This window comes from Penicillium cosmopolitanum (assembly GCF_028827165.1).
Source record: "Penicillium cosmopolitanum strain IBT 29677 chromosome Unknown utg000006l:49.0-5199605.0:1.0-5204138.0, whole genome shotgun sequence".
Classification (NCBI taxonomy): domain Eukaryota; kingdom Fungi; phylum Ascomycota; class Eurotiomycetes; order Eurotiales; family Aspergillaceae; genus Penicillium; species Penicillium cosmopolitanum.
Genome location: NW_026622676.1, coordinates 4,399,400 through 4,418,268, shown reverse-complemented (window position 1 = coordinate 4,418,268; position 18,869 = coordinate 4,399,400). Strand labels below are relative to the sequence as shown.

Here is an 18,869-nt window from a genome sequence, read left to right as displayed (position 1 = left end):
AGTAGCATTTTGGAGAAAGGCAATGGTCATTCGCCCTCATTCCCGATTTGTATGTAGTATACGTTGGATATACTCCCTCATAGTAGCTGCATTTGGACTTTTTGTACTTCATTCATATCTTGGTGCAATGGGTATAGTTTCAAATCCAACGTAGTCACTTGTACTACTATATCATGGTAGTACCCATCTACTACAACCCATGGAATTGAGTATTCTCTACTCCATAGTGGCCATTAAAGTGGCCCCTGCATTCAAGAGTTCCCTGCTTTGCATTTAGGGGCGGAGATGACGAGTCTATGGCGATCCTCCGACCCACTCTACCAGGGGCCTCGTGGCTGCCTGCATGGAAAGGAGAGATACACAGGATGACAGGGAAAGATCGAAGAGGAATCAATCAAAACAAATCAGACGTGTCTCAGTCAGAGATGCAGTGAGATTGAGGTATTTGAAACCGGGCGCTAAGCCACGGGGATGGGAACAATGCTTGGTCTGAGGAATCGAATCCTGGTGCCACCCGAGCGATCTGGCCAATGTCGGTCTCAAAACCTGTCACGACTTCGAAACAGCCCCCCACGGATTCCGTACGTCGCAAAGTGTCGTCGATCCCTCTGACGATTCTCGTTATGGAGGGAGCAGCTCTGGTTCTTGCCCATCTCCTTCTTCTCTCCGTCCCCTCCCCCGCCATCCCAGGATGTTTACTCTCCCCGCCCGATATGGGCGCTGGGTGCCTATTCTAACCCCGCTGGCTCTCATCCTCCTCTTCCTGCATCTCCACAGCGGCCTGTGGAACAATTCGACCATCAATCGCCAGTCTGGAGGCTCTTCCAGCTCAAAAGACGCCAATCAACAGCAGGGCGAGCTCGCATCGGCTTGCCGACCGCTCCCGGGCATCGAAGATGTCCTTGTTGTCCTCAAGACCGGAATCACAGAGGCACAGGACAAAGTCCCCGTACACATTCGCACGACGCTCCGATGCATCCCCCACAAATTGATCGTGTCCGATTACGAAGAAGATATCGCCGGCCTGCGCACGCGGGACGTCTTCCAAAACGCCAGCGACTCAGTGTTAGCAAAGACGGACTTTGCTATCTACCTTCGCGCAAAGGCTCAGGGACGGGCGGGCTTGCTGCAGCAGGACCATACAAAAGTCGCAAACGGCCCATCTGGCATGATGGACAACCCGGGCTGGAAACTTGACAAGTGGAAGTTCTTGCCGATGGTTCAGGAAGCCCGGGCTTATCGGCCCGATGCCAAGTGGTACGTCTTCCTTGAGGCCGACACTTACCCGATCTGGCCGAATTTGCTGTCCTGGCTGGCGAACTTTGATTCGCAGAAAGAAATGTACATTGGAAATCAGATGCAAATTGGTGACAATCTTTTCGCTCACGGCGGATCCGGATTTGTGCTGTCCAATGCGGCTATTCATTCAGTCGCGGATCTGGTAACCCAGTACCCTGAGCAATGGGAGAAGATTACCAGTAAAGAATGGGCTGGAGATTGCGTGCTGGGAATGGCACTTGCAACCGTTAAGATCGGGTTGACCTGGTCCTGGCCTCATGTCACCACCGAGTCCGTTTGGGGACAGGATGCCCTGGGCGAGGGATTCGGGAAAAAGCAATGGTGCTATCCTCCTTTTACTTTTCACCACATGACGCCCACAGACGTAGATCGGATGTGGGACTTTGACCAAAAATGGTTCTCTAATGTATGTATTGAAATGAGGTTATTCGAAATCCCTGGTGGACAGAAGGGTGCTAATATGCTGACTTTTTTCGCAACCAGGAAAACAACACCGTCCTTCACTACGGTGACATCTTCACACACTTTATTCGCCCAACAATGGCACACTATCTCGATAACTGGGACAACAGCGCCAAGGATAAATATGAAAGATTGGACGATCAAGGTGCTCAAATCCCAATTACCGTCTGGGACTGCGCGGAGCATTGCGCCAGTGAACCGAACTGCTTGCAATACAGATTCTCTGAAGGCAAGTGTACCATTTCGCCCGAGGCACTTCGCGGCACACCTGCCCGGGGCGTTGAGTCGGGCACGATGATGTGGCGAGTCGATGCTGCCATTGCAGCGAAGGAAAATGTAACGAAACTTTGTGGGTGACTTGATCGACAATCTTTTTTTCGACCCTTTCTTTTGCGTATATATATTTATGCGTTTGGCCTTTTCTTTCTATCTTTTCTTTTCTGTCTCTTGTGGTTTATGGGTAGATATACATTTGAGGCGCTTGGATCGAGATCTGGATTTAGCGTGCATACTCTGCGGTTTCAATTCTTGACCCATTGGGCTGTGTTTTTCAAAAAAGAGAGAGAATCGATTCGTTTTCTCCAGGGCTCAGAAACCCTATGTGATTTTTTTGCAAAATAGTACTCCCAAAAATTGATTATAAGTAGTAACATCCATCTAGAAACCCACCTGCATGACCACGAGGCTCCAAGGTTCCAAGTTTTATCCCATGGTTACTAGTACTCCAGGGCTGGCACTCAAAAATATCCGATCATCCATGGATGATACTACTACTGACAGTGTAAAGAGAGCGCTGAGCCCTGTAGATAAAACAAAGTTGCAAAAAGTCCGTAACGTGAAAATGTATTTTAATATCCAAAATGGCGATGTACTAAATGTATTAGTATGATCTAACAAGTATGGTATCAAGCTATTTGATAAAAAAGAAACAACATGCACATCCAATCGTTAACAGTCGCCAGACTCTAAGTCGCAGCCGCCGAGGCAGCAGACTCGGCTTCTTGCTGCGACGACTCACTCAGACCAAAGGCTGGGTCATCCTTTGAGATAGGGACATATCCAACACCCGTTACAAGGACATGGCCCATGTCACCTTGGTTCTTCTTTCGTCGACAGTTACCTGAGTTGGGAGGGTCATCTTCTGTCCCGATCGAAGGAGGAACGGTTCCATGCCCGTGGACCGTTTCCTCACCCTCAGGAACTGGGGCCCAATCGGGAACTTCACGAGGGCCCTCCAGACCACTCGGTGGCAGACCCCAGTTAGGCATCTTGCTTCGGTATTTCCAAGTACCACTCAAATCTCCGTAAGCGACGGCATGCAAGAAGAGGCCCAATTCGTGGGGACCCGGGTCTGTATACAATTCTGTTCCGCAGACATCGCACAATGCGCCAGACAAACGCTCTCCCTTGCGTTTCTCGTAGTCCTCGGAGGCAGCTTGTTGCTCACGAGCCATGATTTCAGCAAGCACGGCAAGATCGGTTCCAGGAGGGACGTTGGGTGCGGCAGTCAGGTGGGTGCGATAGGTAGCCGTGTCAGCTACCTCGGTCTTGCCCATCTTGTGAAGTCGATCCATAATCTCCTCATCACGCTCCCCGTGGTCTTCATTGCGGGCCAATTCTGGTCCAAAGACTCTTCGGTTTGAGTAAATAGGATCATTGGAGATAGGATAGCCGAAGAATTGTAGATGAACGCGGATCTGATGCGTACGTCCGGTCAGGGGATAACAGTGCACGATACTGTATCCCTCGGATTCATTGGTGAACACCGGCGGCGGAGTTGCAGCGATAGCGACGTCTCCCGATGGGCCACGGACTTCCTGAGCAGTTGTTGATGCGGCTGCCTCAGGGGGATAATAAGCCAGGCGACGGAACTTCGTCGTAGCTTCTTTACCCGTCGCGCGCACACGGTTGAGTCCGAGTTTGGGGCTGACCTGCATGATGGGCTGATCACAGACCACTACGCCATCCGGGAATTTGCCCTTGACACGCGCAATGTATTCTTTTTGCACAGATCGTGCTTGAAGCTGACTTGTGATCTTCAAGGCTCCCGCAGGATGTTTGGCAATAAACATGACTCCTGATGTCAGTCGATCCAACCTGTTGCATGGCCGCGGCAAGAACTCGGAGCCACGCTCGGAGCGCAAGATTTCGGTAACGGAGTTATAATGGTATCGACCAGCGGCGTGAACCGGCACGCCGGCTGGTTTATCGATCACAATCAGGTCGTCGTCTTCGTGAATGATACCGATAGGGAGGGCGGTCACAGGGGGTTCATGACGATGAATGGTGTGCGAAATCTTTTGGCCATTCTTGATCACGGCGTCTCTGCCCGCAGGCTTGCCATTGACGCAAACGAGGCCGTCATCGAGCGCATTTCTCTGTTGTTTATTAGCCTCCAGGCAATTTTGAGAGAAAGGGCGCGTAAGGTAGATCTCATACATAATACTCCGCTGGGCGATCTCGAAATTCGGAAACGAAAATGTCTTCCAATCTTTTACCCCGCCAGCGCTCCTTGCACCAGGTATTGAAAGTGTAATGGTACGGACGAACGCGTCGAAACCCACCTTCCATATAGTATGGCGCAGGCCAGGGGTCACAGGGTGTCACGACAACATCGGGAGGTTGTTCGAAATCGGTCGCCGGAGAGGACTTGACGGGCTCGACGTTGACGAGAGCCATCGTGGGAGGTGGGGGAGGCCGTAGCTTTCCTCGCCGAAGCAAGTAAGCTGTTATACGAGGTGAGGGAGCCAGGGAGGCGCAAAGGGCGACCGTTTGAATTCTCAATTCTCAAGGAAGTCGAGTGGCGGAGATTGTGAGAAAAAAAAAGATTGGAGAAGGCGATAAGGCCAGGCACGGAGAGTTTGGGCGTCCCCGAGAGTCGTCGGTGGGGGCTTCCATCGATTGATTCCCCCACCTCCAAATATCTGCCCCAGTCTACCCTTGGTGGTCGCAACTCCTGAATCTTTACATGCTGGCTTTGATCTTTAGATCTTTAGATCTGTCATCTTGATCACGGTCGCAGATTTTCAGATGAAGGCTACATGCTCATTACATAAGCAGAAATCGACCTCGGTTCAGCCATCTCCGAGGCAGCGGGGATGCGATTGAAGATCACCTTCGCTGCTCGACGAGGTCGCTAGGCCATTCTTCCTCCTTTCTACCCTCGAGGTAATTTGTTCAATCGCTGTCAATACATTCGAATTGCAAGCAGACATGGCTACCCCCGAGTTTCTAGCGAAGAAGGGCCGCACACGCAGCGACTATGGCTACCACCAGGTGCACCAGACAAGATGGTAAATGCTATAGGACCAGCAGTATACACAAGTTCCTACTAACAAGAAGCTTAGGTTTGACAACGACATGTATGCACATTTGAACAATACCGTCTACACAGCTCTATTTGACACCATTGCCAATTCCTATCTCATCGAGCACTGCGGAATGAACCCCTTCAGCGTCAATAATCCTACCCCGAAAAGTGCCGACGGACAAGCGTCCAACCTGAGTGTTGGTACCGATCAAATCGGACTCATTGTCTCCACACACTGCGATTTCTTTGCCTCCGTTGCGTTCCCAGATACTCTGGAAGTAGGTCTACGTGTTGCTAAGTTGGGCTCATCGAGCGTCACCTGGGAAATCGGCGTGTTCCGCAAGGGAGAAGAGAACGTGAAAATGGTTGGAACATACACCCACGTTTTCGTGCTGCGCGAGACTATGCGCGTTGGTAAAGGTGGCATGGAGAGCCGAGTGCGACAAGGCCTTGAGAAGCTCCTGAGTCCGCCAGAGGCTAAACTCTAGCGCAGTTGGGCTTAGCTATGAATCGCTGATTACCCATTATGTAAATAGTAGCGCCAATCGTGTGGTCAAACTAGGAGTCTGTCTATATACTACAGTCAATGAAAGAACCGCCCAGTTCGATCTAAATTGCATGATAAACAAATTCTGCTACTTATAGAAGACTATAACTAGAGCTTTTGGGAGGTAATATGGGGGGTTTCAGAGTTGAATCCAACAGATCAATGCATTCATACACAACAGCCACATTGACTCCACTATTCTTGGTAAGTCCGAGTGGTGTGCGTGTGTCTCTCGGATATCCCGGGAGCTTTTGATGCAAAGCAGCGTTGCCGGGAATGATGATCTTCGTCACTTCCCCACAAAGATGGATCCTGAAAGTGGGATAAATAGAAGATAGAGCCACCTGGTGCTCTGGGCAGAATTATTGGAAGTTGTCAAATACTACTTTCACAACTACACAATGCAGCCTCTCGCCTGGGCCAGTATAGTACTCGCCGCCTCAGCAGCCCAAGTGGTTGCGGATCCATCTCTGACAGTGCGGACTAAGACTGGTATCTTTACTGGTCTTCATAACTCGGAATTCAGCGCAGTGCGCGAATTTCGTAACATTCCGTTCGCACAATCTCCAGTTGGACCGCTGCGTTTCCAGCCCCCAGAGCCGCTGTCGCCTTCATCGAAGCATCACGATTCGACACAGTTTCCGCCTTCATGTCCCCAATTCGTATCCAGCAAGCCCATCTTCTTCAGTCAGGTTACCCCTTATTTGCTTGCAGATAATGGTAGCCAGAATCACTCAACTGGACTCACCTTACAAAAGTCATCCGAGGACTGCCTGAGACTTGCCATCTGGACGCCGTACGGAATTTCCCATGATGCAAAGCTGCCTGTCGTCTTTTTCATGACAGGAGGGGGCTTCAAAACCGGCGGAGTTGACGTGCCTGCTCAAATACCATTGGAATGGGTCAATCGAACTCAGGAGCACATCGTGGTAACCATCAACTATCGGGTCAATATCTTCGGCTACCCCAATGCCGCCGGGCTGAAGAACCCGAACCCCGCCATGCTAGACCAGCGTCTCGCTCTCGAATGGGTTCACGAAAACATCGCCGCGTTTGGTGGAAACCCCGAGGCCATTACTATGTGGGGGCAGTCTGCTGGGGCAATCAGTACAGACTACCATAACTATGCTTTCTGGGACAACCCTCTTGTCCAAGGCACTTTTTCACAGTCCGGCACAGCTATAAAACAGCTGACGTCTTCTGATTATGCTCAATCCAACTTCACCTTTGTAGCCAAACACGTTGGCTGTGATTTCACTGATAATGTGTCGAAAGAGCTGGAGTGCATGCAGAAGGTCCCCATGGCCAAGATTGAGAACTTCGTTGGTCGGTACACTGGAGAACCGGGGTTGACATTTGGACCTATCGCCGATGAAAAATTCATTTTCTCCGACTACCCAGCACGAGCGACTGCAGGGAAGATGTCGCCTCGCCCAGCGATTTTCTCTGATGCCGCCAATAACGATGCCAGCTTGACTTCATGGCCTTCATCAAACGTCACAGAAGGCCCGTATCAGCCTACAGTTGATGCAGGAACATTGTCTGGCTGGGTGTGCCCGACAGCTAATACAAGTATTCTTCGTGCGGCTGCCAACCGAATCACATATCGATACCAGTACGCGGGTGTCTGGCCAAACCAGAACCCTTACAAATGGACAGGCAGCTTCCATTCGTCGGACTTGATGATGTTCTTTGGAACGTACTTATACAACGCCACTCACACTTCATCTAAACCTTCTGATGCAGAAATCAAGACAAGCCAGGCAATGCAAGATCATCTCTTGGCTTTTATGAAAGATCCGAAGAAGGGCCCCGCTGCATTGGGCTGGGATCCGTATACCTATGGGGGCAAAGTTCTCCGGTTCGGAGCAGACGGAATTCCAGTTCAAATGGTCAGCGGGTATGACATTGATGGACCCTGCTTTGGCAATGGCACATATGATGCATTTCCCTAGTAGGGAATATCCTCAATTATGGGTTGAGGATAGTGTTGCTACACCTTTGTATATAGTATTACAATAGACCCACGACAAAGTTGTGAAATTACATTAGGTTTCAAGGTTTCTGGCATGAGCTATACCGCCTGGCAGGTTTTATATAACCCATCAGCATAAATAATGTCGTTTTGTTAATAAAAGCCTCACGGAAGCTTACTTTCATACGTCGGTAGTTCTGAAAGAACAAGAGCCGCTTGGTCTGATCTCCCTCAGCCAAGTAGCTGCTGCAGTAGACAAACCGAAACGGCCTCTGACAAGATTCGTTGAATAGACGGGCCGCAGTCATAGTATATTCTATACTTATACGTTGAGCCATGCCATTATCGAACATCTTAGGATTCATGCCAAGTGTCCTGTAATAGGCCATTTAGTTGATGTATCTAGAACTGGTGCGGAGCAACTATACCAAATGCATGCGTCAGCACCTTTGATAGATTTCAAAGCAGTCTGGGGATATAAAGAAAAGTCTTCCATCAGAACGACTTGGAGCTTCTCATGTGTTGCCAGTTCACGCCGAGTCAGCGCCACGACAGATGTGACCGACGGGTGTTCTAAGCACTGGGTTAGGATTTCGTGACCAACGAACCCGCTGGAGCCCGTCAGAATGAGCTTCATAATTGGAGCAAATGCCAGATGGATTGAATGCGGGAATTGAGACAGTATTCGTACGAATGCGACGAGGCTGGGGATGTTAAATCTTCGATGATAGATGTGCATTCAAGAACGCAGTTGATCGACCGGCTAAACTTAACACCGGTAGACCCGAGAGTACTCCTAGTAGTAGTACCACCAGGAGAATTAATTCAAATGGGAGACTAGGAGCTACTCGTACCCGAGGTGGAATATATTGGCCTATCTATTCCATCTCAGGTAGCTACTGGTCCGCGATTAGAAGGCGGAAACAAGAATAGTCAACATGGAGTTTCAAACTTTTGCAACGCCACTGCAAGTCTTCGATAACCAACTAAGCGTAATATTTTCCAGCTCCTTTCAACCTGAAAATTGCGGGGTTTCATGGTGGAACACGTATGCGATCGTGGTGGGTATCAAGTCCGATGACGTTATTCTATTTACTGTAAGCAACTGTACACGTAGAGCTGTGAGCTCCGTGGAAAGCGACCTTCAGATCATCCATAAATTAGGGCTAAAACAGAGCCATTTCACATATGTGGAAATGGGGTAGCCTTGACCAAGAGATATGATAATCCGCAAGATTCGGAACCGTGGAAGTGCGGCTGTCTCAGCCGCACTACTTCGAGCTGGAAACCGAAATTTAACTACAGTTTGAAGGGCGAGGATCAGAAGCGGATATCCAGTTGGATTTCAATTTATTACATTTCTATGGAATGTGTCATTCACTCAAAATGGTAAAGACCCGACAATTATGACCATGCGCCGTCGCAGATCATACCAAGATCCCGATCGCATGAAACAACTCTAATCCAATTAAAAGAATGCCACGATGGGCTGTAAAAAAGACACCATAAGCCCGAAATAACCCAGTCATCACGCGAAGTCTAGAAAAAGCACTTTTGATAACCAGGAAACACGCTAAAACGCTTGCCAAAGTTGAAATATCAAGGCAAAAGAGGCGTGTTGAAAATCTGTCGTAATTGCAGAGGTAAATATTTCTCATGGCTGTCCAAAAAAAAGACATCGCTTGCCATTTAATCGAACTTGGGCACAACGATACTGTTGCACCGAGAGACGTTGGCACTGGCGGGCGGCGAGACGCCACGACGCATCGTTTCGCCATCCTCATCGAGCCACCACTTAGGGTAGGGACCCGGAATGAAACGACCCTTAGCATCCCAGCCAGCGACCCAGTGGAGACCGTCGTCGAGGAGGAAAAGCGGAGTTTCTCGGGCTTGGTGCCCTTGTGCAGCGGAGCCGAAAACCAGCGGCAGCGCTCTTCGAGTTCCGACTCGAACATGTAGCGGTGGAGAATGCGACAGTAGACTAAGGCAGCAGGGGCCTTTTCTTCAAAGTCGCATCCATCGCGCTGGATGAGATGCCAGCCGCGACCGGGGAGGAACTTATAGGTTCCTGGGACAGGAGTTTCCCAATGTTGTTCTCGGTTGGCGTTGTTATCGGTGCGATCACCGTGTTGGAACCAATATGTGGGGCAACAGAGGGTGCGCAAGCAGAGGAAGAGGTTTGGGGCCATGATTGTCGATGGCAGTGATGTGGTTGACAAGGGGAGACACGCGAGTTGGGACCGGATCGGAAAGATCGCCGCCAATCAAGGGAGATATCAAAAGCAGGAGATGGGTATGGAAAGGACGCTTTAAGTACAGAAAAAAGATGTATCCGAGGGAGGAAACAGCAGCTATAAGTCGACGTCCATAGTGACAAAAGTGCAAGGGATCAATTGCGCAAGAATCGAGTTGGGTTGAGAATGGCGAGGGTGTTCCTTCGGCTTTCACAGAAGCTCGGTGAAGGATCCTGGGGGTGTGCAGGAGCACTTTATCAGGAGGAATGTGGAAAGGAGACAGCAGCACGGGCCGTGGTCCGAGGCAGGGACTGGATAGGAATGCTCAATGGTCAGGCGTTTGGAAAGTTGCGTTATCGTTGCGGTGAGCAGCCGTGGCCGGAGCTGGGATTCAATGACGGGATTGTTGAGTTTCGGGAAGGGCCGTGATCAAGATGCAGCTAGCGGGCCGGGTAGAAAACAGCTCAGATGGCTTTATTGCTTGATTGTAATTCAAGGAAGAGGACGATCCGCGACAGATTGAGGATGGGTGGATTGAAAGTCAGACCGGGTGAGTGGCTGAAAGGAATCGGCCAAGTGTGCAGGGACCAGGGCTGAAAGCCGGTGCTATTGCTCAGCGCAAGCGCATGCAAGAGAGGGAGCCTTTGAGTGGAGGAATGTCATGATGCGAGTGATTGAAGAGAGTGATACAGAGTATATAAAAAGGGAAGAAAGAAAACCGGGAATGTGGGAGCAGCAGCTTAGTGTGCCAAGCCCAGGAAAAGCTGTGATGGTCTCCACCTCCAGGCGCTTCCCCGTTGCCACTCTCCACTCTTTTCACTCTTTTCCCTTTGTTTCCCTCTTTTTCTCGGTGGAGTCTTTGTCCAGACACTAAGATCGCCGGGTAATTTTCTGTCTTCTGACGGGAAACCCGTCCGCCAACCCAAGGGTTCGCGCGCGCGATTTTCGAATTTTTCCTCTCGATAGATTCTGGGTTTAGCCCTAAGAATAACTTAGTCTTTTTTGGGCTCGTGTCTGGTTCCAGTTCAGGGGAAACTGTGTCATACCCTCTCCAAAACTACTCCATCACCAGCGATCATCTCACACCACCTTCTCTTGGCGTTGTGCCTCGAGCCTCGAGGAAGCTTCCCGGTTGCAGGCGAGACCCGCGTGGCTCAGCCTTACCTCGTCCGATTGCCTCAAAAGAGACACGAGAGCCCCTGTCGGACACCTCATTCGACTTCGGGTTTTTTTTCGCTACTTTTGATTTTATTTTGATTTTCCATTTTTTGTTTGATTACGGAGCCCTCACTTTCTCTTCTTGACTTTCCGGCATATTTTGAGGCGCCGCCAGCCACAGCTATGCTCCATTCTGTAAATCTTGGCCGCTGCCTGGCCTGGGCCACAACTTTTGGGCACACCTGACGTGTGAAATTTTTCATATGTAGAAGGGGCTGGCCCCTGGGCCCACTGGTTTCACCTTTGTTCTCTCGGTGTAGGAAGTACGTAGTTCGGAGTAATGATGGAGCCTTTCGTTTTATCACCCGGCACTGCCACACGACAATAGTACAAAATACGGAATATGGCTTGTTATACGGAGTAGTATTACTCTAAAAGAACTCTGCGAGCTAAGAAGCACCGAACTCAACTGTAGAAATAGCCACATCCGGTCTGAATAAATCTTACAAGCCACATGTTCCGTAATCGTGATCAACGGAACAGCCACATCAATTTCCTCCAGGTACGAGTACTACCCGCCATTATCGGCCAATCTATTCCATCTCAGGTAGCTACTAGTCTGCCATTAGAAGGCGGTCGACAATGGTGAGAAATAAGAGGTTTCAAACTTTGGCAACGCCACTGTACGTGTATGTACTCCTTTCGCCGATTGGAAATTTCAATTTAGCAAAAATAGAGAAATGCAATTGTTTTTAACTTAGGTACATGATTGCTTTTTTTCCCCCTTGCGGATTGAAGTACTCATTTCACTTCCGCATCACTAGTTGTCTTCGTGGCCTTCACTGTATACGACTTTATGTAAAATTCCACAAAAAGATATATCAATGGCAAAAGATAGGAACTTGCCACGACCAGAGGGAAACCTTCTCCTTGATTACCCAAGCATGGGATTGTAGTCATCCCGGTAGATGTATTCGATGCTTGGCCGTTTGCTTCGAAAGACGTCGCCACCTGCGGTGCGCCCGTGAGCAATGGGGCTTTGTAACTCACAAAAAGATAAAAGTGAGCAAAGCCTAGGCCCACAATGAATTGGGCAATTTGAATACTCGTCAATGCACGTTTGAATCCTTTGGAGACGGGTATTCGCAGCGTTTGAAGAGTGAAATAGAAGTACTGAAAATGGCGATAACCCTTTGTTAGTACGGAATGGCGATGATATTGAAAGTTCATGAAATATAGACAAGAGGGAATGGGAAACTCACCATCAAAGTATGCACCATCGCATTTAACATCGCACCCGGAGGAGCCATCGGAGATTCATATCTTAGTCCCGTCCATCCAATAATTATAACTCCCGCATGGTGAAAGGTCTGCAAGGTTGAGCTCTTCTTTCCTCTCGCGAGGATGATGAGAGTATCCACAACCTCGTAAAACTTGCTGATATAGAAGATCCAGTACATATAAAGGACTCTTTCTTCAGAGCCAGCGGGTGGCTTTGCGAGGACTAAAGGGGACAATGCTTAGTTGATTCACTCCCCTTGCTTATATTAGGAATGCCGAATAAGTGCTATAACTTACTTCGATAATCCTTCGAGTTCAGTTGACATAGAAACTCTACCACATGGGCGGAAGACCTGCCTTCCAGTCCGGATGTCGTCGATTTCCAATGGTCATACTGATAGTAAACAATACCGCAGAAGACCCATGCAGAAAATAAAGCAAGCAGCGCATTATGTGCTAGCATGAACGCCTTGAATGTAGAAGTCTTGGTCAAAGCCCATGGTCTGTATTGACGACCAGCATTGAATTGATTCAAGAGAGCAACAACAGTGACATACACTGCCACAAACGTGAAAACAAATTCGGCATTCAGTGACAAGTCGAAGAACCTCGGGTTGACCTGGAGCGGACGAAAAAACCTTTCCAGGGGAGTATCCAAAGGTACGAGGGGAGTTCGTATGAGTGGTCTAGGGGGTATCTTGAAGATGTCCAGACCTGGAAGCGTAAATTCAACAGATTTGAATGCCTCTGAAATACCCATGATGATTATCCCCCGCAAATGCTTCGTGATACCAGTGAAATTTCTGAGAACTCTTCCAGTGCCATGCTAGCAGTACGGAGTATTAATAGGCTTCATCATGAGATTAACCCCTCATTTTCAAATCATGGCTGGCGGAAGACGGGCAATCAAGTGCTTATGGGGGCTTGCAATAGTTCAATGCAGATCTATCGAGACGTCTGATCAAATGTCCAGCAAAAGTAGCGAACCACTAGAGATGAGGGTAGGAGAATCAGAAATTTGCATTATTGAAATTGGCTGCAGTTTTACACCTGTCTTATGCACGAGAGATGCAGAAGGCTGCATGGACACTACTACTTAAGGTTTCTCTACTGTCACACAACACACCCCGCAAAAGAAAAAGAAAAAAAAAAATAACAATAGTTAGCCACGCTATTTGATTTCTCAAAAGCAAATTCATAAAATCTGCACACATCACGGTGACATTTACTGCTGATCAGATGCGGGATTTATTCAGTTTCCAACCCGAGAAATATTATTCTGCACAAAGCCCTCTTGCAAGCTAAAACAATTCTTGATCAATCAAACCGAGAATTCCGCGACCCCAAGTTCGCTCTTTTTTTCTCTCGCTATTTTCTCGCTGACTGGTTATGTAGCCAGAAAGAAAACGAGAGAAAAAGTATCAGACGAATCACGTTTACTGTCACTCACATGCGTAAATGTTCTTTGCATGCTCCGTGGTCGGGGCCTATCAAATCCACTATAACCTGTCTGTGCAGCATGGATTGCTCGCGTGGCTTCAATGCGTGGCTTCAATAAACCAAGGTTTGCTTTGTAGATCATTCATGAGCCGAGTTCAATGATTGGCTCAGCTGAAAGCCCTTCTTGCTGCTCCGTATCCCGATTGAGAAGGGCCAGTGGTTATATTGGATGCCACCGCTCCCCTGTAGGAATCTTTCATCCTGATATACCCGGAAAGATCACAAGCAGTACATACGTGAAGAAAGGTCGGATTACTTCGTCATGCAGCAACTTACAACCGAGCCGGCAAGCCTATTACTTTCAAGAAAACAGAACCATTCTTCTTTGCGACCTCGCTCTCTACCCTCTAAGGAGAGGAGTTCAAACAGCCCGACTTTATTCTCTGTCAATGTGCGAAACACGTTTGCGGTCATAGTGATCCCTTTGGGGGCACTGTCAAGCATTCCTTGGGTTCCTCTAGATTTGAGGACTCTTTTATTTGGGGTGTTCTATGCGTATCTACGTTCCTTTGCTATAGTCACTGGTTGGTTTCTCCAACCACTTTTACTTTCGATGAGACTGGTTGCAGCTTCTAAAATGGAAATTTGATAAATAGGCTATCATCGTCTCTGGGCACACAGAGCCTACACTGCTAACACAGCTTTGAGAGTCGTGTTTGCGTTGCTTGGTGCAGGTGCAGGGCAAGACCACATCAAAAAATGGGCTCGGGATCACCGCGCTCATCATCGCTATGTTGATACAGATCAAGACCCTTACAGTATAAAGAAGGGATTTTTCTACGCACACATGGGCTGGATTATATTTGAGAACAACAAAACCTCGACCACCGGCCGCGTGGATATTAGCGATCTCAAGTCCGATCGAATCGTGGAATGGCAAAGACGATATTTCGTGCTCTTATTTGCCATTATGGGTTACCTTGTCCCTACTGTCGTATGTGGACTGTCGCATGGCGATTTTCTCGGTGGATTCGTCTGGGCAGGGTGTTTAGGTACAGCAGTACAGCAACAACTTACATTTTGTGTGAATTCTGTTGCTCATTGGGTTGGGGATCGACCTTTTACGGCGACCAAATCCGCAAGACAAAGTCCGTGGGCTATCACTCTCCTCCTTATGGGAGAGGGTTACCATAATTTTCACCATGAATTCCCAACCGACTATCGAACTGGGATTCGGTGGTACGACGTCGATCCAGGCAAATGGATGATCGCTTTCTTATCCTTTCTCGGACTTGCCACCAATCTGAAGCGCTTCCCACAGAACGAGATCAATAAATCGATATTACAGCGAAAGCGAGAGAAGCTAGAGAATGAAAGTCAGGCTGTGGATTGGGGGGGTTCCACTTGAAGAGCTACCGGTTTGGAAGTGGGAAGAGTACGAGGAACAGACAAGAACAGGACGCAATCTGATTGTTATCAGAAGGGCTGTGCATGACGTTTCGACTTTTGTGGCTGAGCACCCAGGAGGCCCAGCAATGATCGCTGCGGCAATAGGGAAGGACGGAACGGAGATGTTTGAGGGAGGGGTATATGGTCACTCAAATGCGGCATTCAACCTGTTGGATAAGTTGAGAATCGCTGTAATCGAGGATGGGATGTCAAGGTAAGTTAGGCGAGCTGCCGGGCAAACTTCGGGCAAACTGGTGCTTGGGTGGCTGTCGGTCGCGAAAGGTTTGATGCACCGATGACAAGCCCAGATCGATTCTGGCTTCTATCATTGCTTTACATATCAAACTTTCTCTCTTTCCGTACGCGACTCCTCTCGGTTTTATTACGAAATTCACTCTTTGTTCCGAGAATATCCCGACTTTTTTTTCGCGGTGGACAATGTACTCTTCAGAACCACCCATGGCGATGATAAGAGGCAGCATATATTTCAGAAGTTATAGATCCAAGAGAATAAAATAGTTATTGGTTTATTTATGGATATCTGCTGTCCTGCTCTTACTAGTACGCTCTGGCAATTTCGACGAGTCCAGAGCCCCCTCCATCAGGCCACCACAATTTGCAGATGTCAGCAGTGTCAGTGAAATCTGTTTAACCTGACCAGAGAAGCTGACATTTCATCCGTAAGCATCTGTGTATAGTCTATCTGTAATGTACTGCCATCCCAACTAGCAACGGGGTAGCCGGTGGGGTTGTCTTAAGAGTACCAACTAGTAGTTCGGAACAACCCCAGCCGATGCTTCTCCGCATTTCCCCCACTTCCCCAGATCTCGCCATACAACTCACCCGCGGTGATTCCCAGACCACATCAAAGAAGTCATGGAGCCAAATACACCCCAAGATCCATATGCCTATGAGAATATGGCCTCTCCGTCTCCAGGGCCACATAAGGCAAAGAAAAAGCGAGTTCGGAAATGGACTGCTGAGGATCGCGCTGTGCATCGCGAATTCGAGAAATCGAGGCGAGAGGCATTCAGTGAACGCCTGATGGTCTGTTCATCGAATCAAGACTCCTATTGCAGATTCTGATAATGTCTATAGGAACTGACCGACCTATTACCAATGCTGAGAGCTGAGCAACGTCCTTCAAAGCACGTCATTGTAGACGCGAGCATCTCTTACCACAAAACGCAAGAAGCCAGATATCACCAGGCGGTCTGTGTCATTCAAGATCTCCTATCCGAGCGTGATGACCTTCTTCGGGAGGTTAATAGTCTCCGGCCCTTGTGCCAAGCGAGTGGATGGGTTCCGCGCCAACCCCGAGTCGACCCCGCTGTGGTTGCGATGCTGTCCGACAAGGGGCCGGCTGTATCCACCAGTGAGCAGACAGAACTTGCGCCTAACGATACGATGATGCAGATCAATCCTTCCATTGCTGCTTCCGGGGTTGCCACTCTGTCGGGTCTCCCACATCTTCCTCAGCCAACGTACAATGCAGACGACTGGTCGTGGTCTAGCGCGCCCAACTCTGCATCTTTCTCTCCAGATGCTATAGTAGATCACCCGGTTATTTGGAATACACCACCTGGTATGGTTACAGCCACACCACCAAAGGATGGAGAGTTGGGGTATGACCCCAGCACATCATATCTGATCAGCGATTCCGCCCTTTTCTGGACACAACACCCTAGCTTAAATACCACAACGCCACCAGGAGACGGTGATTTGCAATACGGCACAAACGCTACAGCGGTGCTCGAAGAAATGCCATCAATTTGGCCCCAAAGAATGGCCATCTCAACAACTACCCCGTCGGGCAGTGAGGAAGCGAGATCCAACAATCAAAATTTTCAATCGATAAATTCATTCTCGAATCCGGCTAGTCTATCTATATAAACGAGTGACAACCCTTCCATTGCAAGGATGACGAAATTCTCTGATACGGCTTCTCTAAAGCACCTTCATAGCCTCCTCAATCTTCGCCTGGCTTCTCTTTTCCGCTCCAACGAACAGCGCAAGGGCCTCGCGAAGTCGCTTCTTGGTCTCCGGATCCGCCTCATTTGCCTTGTCAAGCTCAGAACCACCGTTTGCAAGGTAGTCGATATCTGTTCTAGACAGCTTTCCGTCCCAGTTAGGACCGATCAGTGGATCAGTCTGAGCAATCTTCTTCAGTCGTTCAGGCGTGGGTGCCGCATTCTTGTACGGGTGAGCGGGCTTGTTTACGCCCTCACCGGGCTGCTTCGATCCATCATACGGAAGATTTGCCAGTTCCGTGAGTACCATGTGAGAAATGGTCGCCGAGTGGCAACCCAGTTCGCCGGCTGCCATTGCTTCTTGCGGTGAAATGAAGCTATTCCCTCGCCTGTTAGTCTCTGCTGCTCAACGCGGGTGTTTCGATTTACATACCTGGCATTCTTGAGGAAAGGCTGCTCTTTGCCGGTCTCCTTATAGAGTCGCTTGTATGTCTCCAAGATCTGAACCAACCGAGGTGACATGGGATGCAGAAGGGCCGGATCGTCAGATTTGGGCCACAGTTCCTGCTCGTCGTGTGCGCGAACCTCTATCATGAAGAAATTGGGTCAGCCGAGTGTCCCTTCAGATGATATGAGAATATGGTTACCGTTATAGTACGGGCTGACATATAAGCAACCAGCCTGGCTGGCCGCAATAGCCTGGTGGACACTGAAAAGCGTCGTTCCAAGCGTGCGGATTCCCTCTTCCTTGAGAATTGGGCAAGCATTCAGAGCCGGTCCGGTGCTGGGAATCTTGATGCAGAAGCGATCTTTGGAGACTCCCAGCTTCTCGAACTCACGTGCGTATGCCCGCGCGTGCTCTATCGTTTTTTCTGTATTATAGGCATTGGAGGGGAGGGTCTGAAGCAGACACCGGCCTTGAATATTGTCGAGGTTGGCCTTGGACATCAAGCATGCCTAGAAGACCGTGTGAGAGAAGTTCACTTGTGTTATTTAATAGAATGGGCTTTTATTACCATGCGAGTATAGATCGCTAACCATCCCTGATCCTTGTACTCTTTGACCACACTCTTGAACAACTCTTCGTTCACTGGGTTACACATCTGCTCATGCACCCAGCCTTGGTTGCTGGTCATATCATGGGGAACAATGGGCATGCTCAGGGTGTATGCCGGGTCCATCCAGTCGACATCGATGTTTACTGCACTTGTTAGGTTTGGTAACATTTGATATATTCTGGAGGGTTCCCTTACATTGCTCAGAGAGCTTCTGAAGCCATGTTACATTTTCCGCGCTACCCATGTTGCTGAATTTGTCTGGAAGTCTTGTATTTGATGAATGGAATTGAATCGATCCTTGAATAAACACATTTTTTAAGGCTACAGAATAGCAGACTACTATATATGTTTGTCCTCTACTGCCAGTAGCACCCGTGGACAGCTGGCAATTGGATAACTGTAACCCCTCAAAAAGTGGACCAGGCCTGTACAGGACATACACAGGACACCAGAAGATCCGGGAAGAAATCCAGCCTTTTGTCAACTGACTGCATGAATTCTGCAGTCGTACATTGGCAAAGCACGGAGTGTGCACGCAGGGCATTCCTGGCCTGTACAGGGTCGGCGCATTCCCGATGGCTATGGCCAAGCAACCGGCCCACACCCGGCCCAGGCCAAACATACCAAAGCTTCTGATAGGCTTTCCCCCGCTTCTTCCCTCGCACACAGGACAAAGAACTCGGCGT

At 49.0% G+C, this 18,869-nt stretch overlaps 8 protein-coding genes across 8 annotated transcripts; 5 read left to right on the top strand and 3 right to left on the bottom strand.

The window, feature by feature from the left end:
* Nucleotides 1-691: 691 nt before the first annotated feature.
* N7509_006180 (uncharacterized protein) lies at nucleotides 692-2,118 on the top strand (the record flags this gene model as incomplete). The annotated part of the gene is made up of 2 exons (XM_056630817.1): nucleotides 692-1,705; nucleotides 1,783-2,118. The coding sequence occupies 2 exons, from the start codon at nucleotides 692-694 to the stop codon at nucleotides 2,116-2,118; spliced, it is 1,350 nt and encodes a 449-aa protein (XP_056490119.1).
* Nucleotides 2,119-2,726: 608 nt separating this feature from the next.
* Nucleotides 2,727-4,440, bottom strand: N7509_006179 (pseudouridine synthase family protein; the record flags this gene model as incomplete). The annotated part of the gene is made up of 2 exons (XM_056630816.1): nucleotides 2,727-4,139; nucleotides 4,201-4,440. The coding sequence occupies 2 exons, from the start codon at nucleotides 4,438-4,440 to the stop codon at nucleotides 2,727-2,729; spliced, it is 1,653 nt and encodes a 550-aa protein (XP_056490118.1).
* Nucleotides 4,441-4,974: 534 nt separating this feature from the next.
* N7509_006178 (acyl-CoA thioesterase) lies at nucleotides 4,975-5,559 on the top strand (the record flags this gene model as incomplete). The annotated part of the gene is made up of 2 exons (XM_056630815.1): nucleotides 4,975-5,054; nucleotides 5,109-5,559. 2 exons carry the CDS (start codon nucleotides 4,975-4,977, stop codon nucleotides 5,557-5,559), a joined length of 531 nt encoding a protein of 176 aa, XP_056490117.1.
* Nucleotides 5,560-6,019: 460 nt separating this feature from the next.
* Nucleotides 6,020-7,573, top strand: N7509_006177 (carboxylesterase; the record flags this gene model as incomplete). Its single annotated transcript, XM_056630814.1, has 1 exon — nucleotides 6,020-7,573. The coding sequence occupies one exon, from the start codon at nucleotides 6,020-6,022 to the stop codon at nucleotides 7,571-7,573; it is 1,554 nt and encodes a 517-aa protein (XP_056490116.1).
* A 1,709-nt stretch (nucleotides 7,574-9,282) lies between these two features.
* N7509_006176 (uncharacterized protein) lies at nucleotides 9,283-9,782 on the bottom strand (the record flags this gene model as incomplete). Its single annotated transcript, XM_056630813.1, has 2 exons — nucleotides 9,283-9,417; nucleotides 9,450-9,782. 2 exons carry the CDS (start codon nucleotides 9,780-9,782, stop codon nucleotides 9,283-9,285), a joined length of 468 nt encoding a protein of 155 aa, XP_056490115.1.
* A 4,771-nt stretch (nucleotides 9,783-14,553) lies between these two features.
* Nucleotides 14,554-15,114, top strand: N7509_006175 (Acyl-CoA desaturase; the record flags this gene model as incomplete). The annotated part of the gene is made up of 1 exon (XM_056630812.1): nucleotides 14,554-15,114. The coding sequence occupies one exon, from the start codon at nucleotides 14,554-14,556 to the stop codon at nucleotides 15,112-15,114; it is 561 nt and encodes a 186-aa protein (XP_056490114.1).
* Nucleotides 15,115-16,031: 917 nt separating this feature from the next.
* N7509_006174 (basic helix-loop-helix domain-containing protein) lies at nucleotides 16,032-17,048 on the top strand (the record flags this gene model as incomplete). The annotated part of the gene is made up of 2 exons (XM_056630811.1): nucleotides 16,032-16,202; nucleotides 16,254-17,048. The coding sequence occupies 2 exons, from the start codon at nucleotides 16,032-16,034 to the stop codon at nucleotides 17,046-17,048; spliced, it is 966 nt and encodes a 321-aa protein (XP_056490113.1).
* Nucleotides 17,049-17,102: 54 nt separating this feature from the next.
* N7509_006173 (uncharacterized protein) lies at nucleotides 17,103-18,427 on the bottom strand (the record flags this gene model as incomplete). The annotated part of the gene is made up of 5 exons (XM_056630810.1): nucleotides 17,103-17,502; nucleotides 17,559-17,712; nucleotides 17,773-18,082; nucleotides 18,142-18,326; nucleotides 18,379-18,427. The coding sequence occupies 5 exons, from the start codon at nucleotides 18,425-18,427 to the stop codon at nucleotides 17,103-17,105; spliced, it is 1,098 nt and encodes a 365-aa protein (XP_056490112.1).
* Nucleotides 18,428-18,869: the final 442 nt, after the last annotated feature.